This window comes from Acyrthosiphon pisum, chromosome A1 (assembly GCF_005508785.2).
Source record: "Acyrthosiphon pisum isolate AL4f chromosome A1, pea_aphid_22Mar2018_4r6ur, whole genome shotgun sequence".
Classification (NCBI taxonomy): domain Eukaryota; kingdom Metazoa; phylum Arthropoda; class Insecta; order Hemiptera; family Aphididae; genus Acyrthosiphon; species Acyrthosiphon pisum.
This window is the reverse complement of record NC_042494.1, coordinates 95,498,371-95,501,759: the sequence shown is the minus strand read 5'-3', so window position 1 is coordinate 95,501,759 and position 3,389 is coordinate 95,498,371. Positions and strand designations below refer to the sequence as shown.

Genomic DNA, 3,389 nt, shown 5'->3' with positions numbered 1-3,389 from the left:
TTCTTGATTTTTTTTAAACGAAAGAGTATATCATGGAGAAAGTTATTATGAAACAAAATTTTAGGAAAATCCACCGGAAAAGTAGGAAATTTGGATGTCAAAAATACAATAGTGATGCAACAGGTTAGGTTAGGAATTAGGATTTTGTATTAATTGATTATATTAATCCACCATAGGATACGACAAACTTGATGTAATTTTGGTACTTTAGAGTTAAATCATACACTTACGTGCAAACTAGGGGTCCGTGATCTACCAAAGGTAGATTGCCTACCTGATAATATACTGCTGCGGATCAGAATTTTTATCCCGGCAACGGGAAAGTTAAAATTAATTTTAAACACCATACACTGAATCAGTGGCATGGTGAGGGGGTTTTCCAGGGGCCGCGGCTCCACCGGGTTACTGGGTGGGTGGGTGGGTAGGTACTGGGTGTCATTAAAAATTGGGGTAAAATATTTAATAAATAAAATGTAGGTTTAGTTATGCGCATTACTCATTAGGATTGTCATTTGTCGCCAATAGGACATGTACAACACACAAGATGTTACAAGTTACAACATAACTTAAAAAGTTATTAATCAGTATCAACAATATTCGAATATTATTGCTGATTGCACTGTCATGATAAAGTAGATTAGTCCGTGGTAGACGTAAACAAAATGTCAATACGTTACTATTTACTACCAATGCTCTAGTGCACCACTACCCACCCCCTCCACGATACGCGGTGATAAGGTACCAGCAGTGTATATTAGGTATTTATTTTTAGAAATGCGTTTCTCTGAAGCTAACCAACCAGCGGCGGAGACCTTATCCATTTGCTTCACGATAATTATTACGAATTACGATTTACGACGTACATAACCTGAAATCGACATTTTCCACTAGATATTTTAGACTTTAGTGAATTTGTTATTTGTCATATTTTATTTTGTTTGAGCTACGAACGTCGAGTTATGCTGTATGGCGTATGCATTAAGTATTCTGCATTGGTTAACTTGTAATTTATTCAGTTCAGTTTTATTTTTTGTTAATTAATATAATATTAACTTATCGGACTATGTAAACTCTTAATAAAGACGAGTGCATTTGTGGCAAAAAAAAAGGAATGCTGAATGATAAAAATTGGAAATGGCATACCACATCATGTAAATTGCGAAAATCTAAAATTAATAACTCAGATATTTCATCTTTTTTTCAAAAAGCGATCAACGAATATGATTGAAACTAACAAAAAAAACAAAAAACAGCGTCCTGGTAAGTAACTATTTTTTTAATTGAAACATCTATTTTAGATAATACTGATAGTGTTGTACATGAACAATGTATATTTGACTCAATACCCAATGATGAAGTTGTTGATTTTAATTTGTTGACTGAAATTCAAGCCACATCTTACACTAATTCTGTTGAACTAAAAGGTAATAATTAAATAGTCTATTTAAAAAATATTAATTAGCTTGTTTTATTTTTAATTTCCAAATGAAATTTGTATTTTTTTAATTAAACATCTATTTTAGATAATACTGATAGTGAAAAATGTATATTTGACTCAATACCCGATGATGATGTTATTGATTCTAATTTGGTGAATGAAAATCTAGACAAGTTGTGCACTACTTGTGTTGTATCTAAAGGTATTTAACTAATAAATATTTTATTTTATATTCATTTTAATTAATCAAGGTTTTTATTATAGATATAATTGAAGTTTCTAGTGTTAGCTCTACAACTGAGAATGTAACTGGTTCAAACGTAGAGAGTTATCTTAATACTATTTCTATTATATTTGAAAGTTATCCAAATGATCCAGCTTTAATTCCTACATCAAATATTTCTGATGGAAAGTTTTCATTTATTAATTCACTTGGGCCTTGTGAACCTTTACAATCTAGTTTACTAGGAAAACGATTCCCAAAAAGAATGCAAAGAGAAAGACTGAGATAATTTCATGATGAGCACTACTTCAAGAAACTTCTAGATGGATCACTGGTTAAACGTATGTGGATGTCATATTATCCATCCGTTGATAAAGTGTATTGTATTGCATGTAAACTATTTGGAACATCAACAGCTAAGAAAAATCCTTTAGCTAAAGATGGAGTAAATGATTGGAAACATATTTCTAGAAGAATTTTATGCCATGAAACGTCATCTGATCATTTACAAGCTGTTTTAAGAAAATCTATGTATAATTCAAATCAACGGGTAGACGTTGGACTGATTTTAGAATCATGTAACGCTTATGTTGCTGAAAACAGAGAATTTGATAAAATTATATTTGAAACTATAATTTATCTTGCTCGGAAAAATATATCATTTCGAGGGCATGATGAGAGTTTAAGGGAAATTTTCTAGAGATGTTAAAACTATTGTCAAAACACCATGCGTTGCTCTCATGTCATCTTAGAAAAATTGAAGATTCAAAAAACCACAGTCATCTGACATTTTTATCTAATGTAAGTCAGAATACAATGATTTGTATACTTGGTGAGCTGATTCGTTCAAAAATTTTAAAAAGTGTTAAAAGTGCACAAGTATTTTCTATTATGATAGATACAACCACCGATATATTCAACTTGGAACAATTTTCATTAGTATTGCGTTTTGTTAATGATCAAGGGATGGTAGAAGAGAGGTTAGTTGCTTTAAAAATAGCAACTGACTCAACTGGAAAAGGAATGTTTAAATTATTTCGTGATATTTGTGAAACATATGGCTTGGACTGGAAAAATCAATTATGTGCTCAATCGTACGATGGTGCTGCTGTTATGCAAGGGCAATACTCAGGAATTAGAACGTTAGTTCAAGAGCACAATCCTCGAGCAGTACCTATATATGGTGCTTTGCTCATACTTTGAATTTAACAATTGTTGACACGTGTGATTTTTGTACAGAAACTAGAAATTTTTTTGGTTATATTCAATCATTTAAAGAGTTTATGGCTGCACGAAAAAGAACAGCATTATTTATGGAATACCAAAATACATTATACCCACATGAGCGTGTTCGTCGAATGAAAAACTTTTCTACCACTCGATGGACATCACATCATAGGGTAATAGAAGTGGTTTTTGAAAAGTACAAAGCCGTTTTGAATACATTAGAAGACCTCTCAAATATAAGCGACCGATCAACAGGCTCATTAGCAACCACTTTATTCAAAAATATTACATCTTTCTCATTTGTCAACTGCAGGTTGTGAGGGTCGGGGGACGGTTATTACATAATACTGCGGTCATTTCTGCATTGGCGCGCGATAATCATAACAATATAATAATAAGGTATGCTCGTGAATGATAATGTTCGATCTGTTTGATAACGAGCTGCCGCCGTCGGTGGTCACGCTGTGTTGGCCACCACGGTAACCGAGTTCTTGGGCGCTA

The 3,389-nt window shown here is 32.6% G+C and overlaps 1 protein-coding gene across 1 annotated transcript; it reads left to right on the top strand.

Moving 5' to 3' along the window:
• Nucleotides 1-2,363: 2,363 nt before the first annotated feature.
• On the top strand, nucleotides 2,364-2,864 carry LOC103308756 (zinc finger MYM-type protein 6-like). The gene has a single exon (XM_008182763.1). It carries the CDS (start codon nucleotides 2,364-2,366, stop codon nucleotides 2,862-2,864), a length of 501 nt encoding a protein of 166 aa, XP_008180985.1.
• Nucleotides 2,865-3,389: the final 525 nt, after the last annotated feature.

Bases quoted from the DNA above. Each gene is read 5' to 3' on its own strand.
- LOC103308756 (XM_008182763.1), top strand. From the start codon at position 2,364: ATGTTAAAACTATTGTCAAAACACCATGCGTTGCTCTCATGTCATCTT.